Source organism: Mesitornis unicolor, unplaced genomic scaffold, assembly GCF_000695765.1.
Source record: "Mesitornis unicolor isolate BGI_N332 unplaced genomic scaffold, ASM69576v1 scaffold18554, whole genome shotgun sequence".
Taxonomy (NCBI): Eukaryota; Metazoa; Chordata; class Aves; order Mesitornithiformes; family Mesitornithidae; genus Mesitornis; species Mesitornis unicolor.
Window position 1 is genome coordinate 1 of NW_010179604.1, and position 1131 is coordinate 1131.

At 60.1% G+C, this 1131-nt stretch overlaps 1 protein-coding gene across 1 annotated transcript; it reads left to right on the forward strand.

Moving 5' to 3' along the window:
• Positions 1-723: 723 nt before the first annotated feature.
• Positions 724-1096, forward strand: LOC104539348 (circumsporozoite protein-like; the record flags this gene model as incomplete). Its single annotated transcript, XM_010182848.1, has 1 exon — positions 724-1096. A coding segment is annotated over exon 1 (373 nt), but the record flags the coding sequence as incomplete, so codon positions are not given.
• Positions 1097-1131: the final 35 nt, after the last annotated feature.

A 1131-nucleotide genomic window follows, 5' to 3' on the forward strand; every position in this document is an offset into this window, starting at 1 on the left:
CGGTCACAGGCAACTGCCACGGGGCCTCGCCCGCTCTGCGCAGGCGCCGAATTTGCCCCGCCCTCCTTGTCCTTTCGACCAATAAGCGCTTATCTCTCCCTCCAGCCCCGTCCACCGCCGCTCTCTGCCCGCCTCCGAGCGGGACGACCAATCAGCGGCCGCTCTGGCGTCATGGGGCGGGGCTTCTTCTGCAGGGCCTCCAGCGAGGGGCGCTCTATCCCGGCGTCCCTTGCGCGGGGGCGACTCCCCCATGGGGTGGGGGCTTCTGAGGTTGAACCCCCACCCCCGGCTCCCCGACGGTTTTGGACCCCTCTGTGGGGTGAGGACCCCTCTGTGGGGCCAGCACCACATAGGCCTGAGCCCTCTCCTGCCCCCCAGGTGCCCCCAAGGCGCAGGGACAGGAGCAGGGGGCAGTGAGGGGCTGTGTGGTGACCCTGTGTCCCCCCAGGCTTCTCCCAGACCCTCCTCGGTCCCCCACAGCCCTCCCAGGGGCCCTTCATTCCCCCTCCCCAGCTCTGTGGCCGAGGGGAGGCTGCCAGGGGCCAAGACCAGGAGGTTTTGGGGTCTGCCCAGGGCCAGAAGTGTCCCCTCACCCACTGGGGACCCCCATAAACCGGTGTTTCCTCAAGTGCCTCCCAGTGCACGGCTGCTGGCACCAATCCAGGGAAAAAGGAGGGGGTCACCATATTCCTGAACCCCAAAATCGGTGGCCATTCACGTTCCATGGTGGCTCCCGACATCGATCCTGGCATCAATTCCAGTGTCAACCCTGATGTTGATCCCGGTGTCAATCCCGGTGTCAATCCCAATATCAATCCTGGTGTCAATCCCAGTGTAAATCCCGGTGTCAATCCCAGTGTCAATCCTGGTGTCAATCCCAATATCAATCCTGATATCAATCCCTGTGTCAATCCTGGTGTCAATCTTGATATCAATCCCCGTGTCAATTGTGGTGTCAATCCCAGTGTCAATCCTGCTGTCAATCCCAATATCAATCCCAATATCAATCCCGGTGTCAATCCTGGTGTCAATCTTGGTGTCAATCCCAATATAAATCCCAATATCAATCCTGGTGTCAATCCCGATATCAATCCCGGTATCAATCCCGGTGTCAGTTCTGGTGTCAATCCC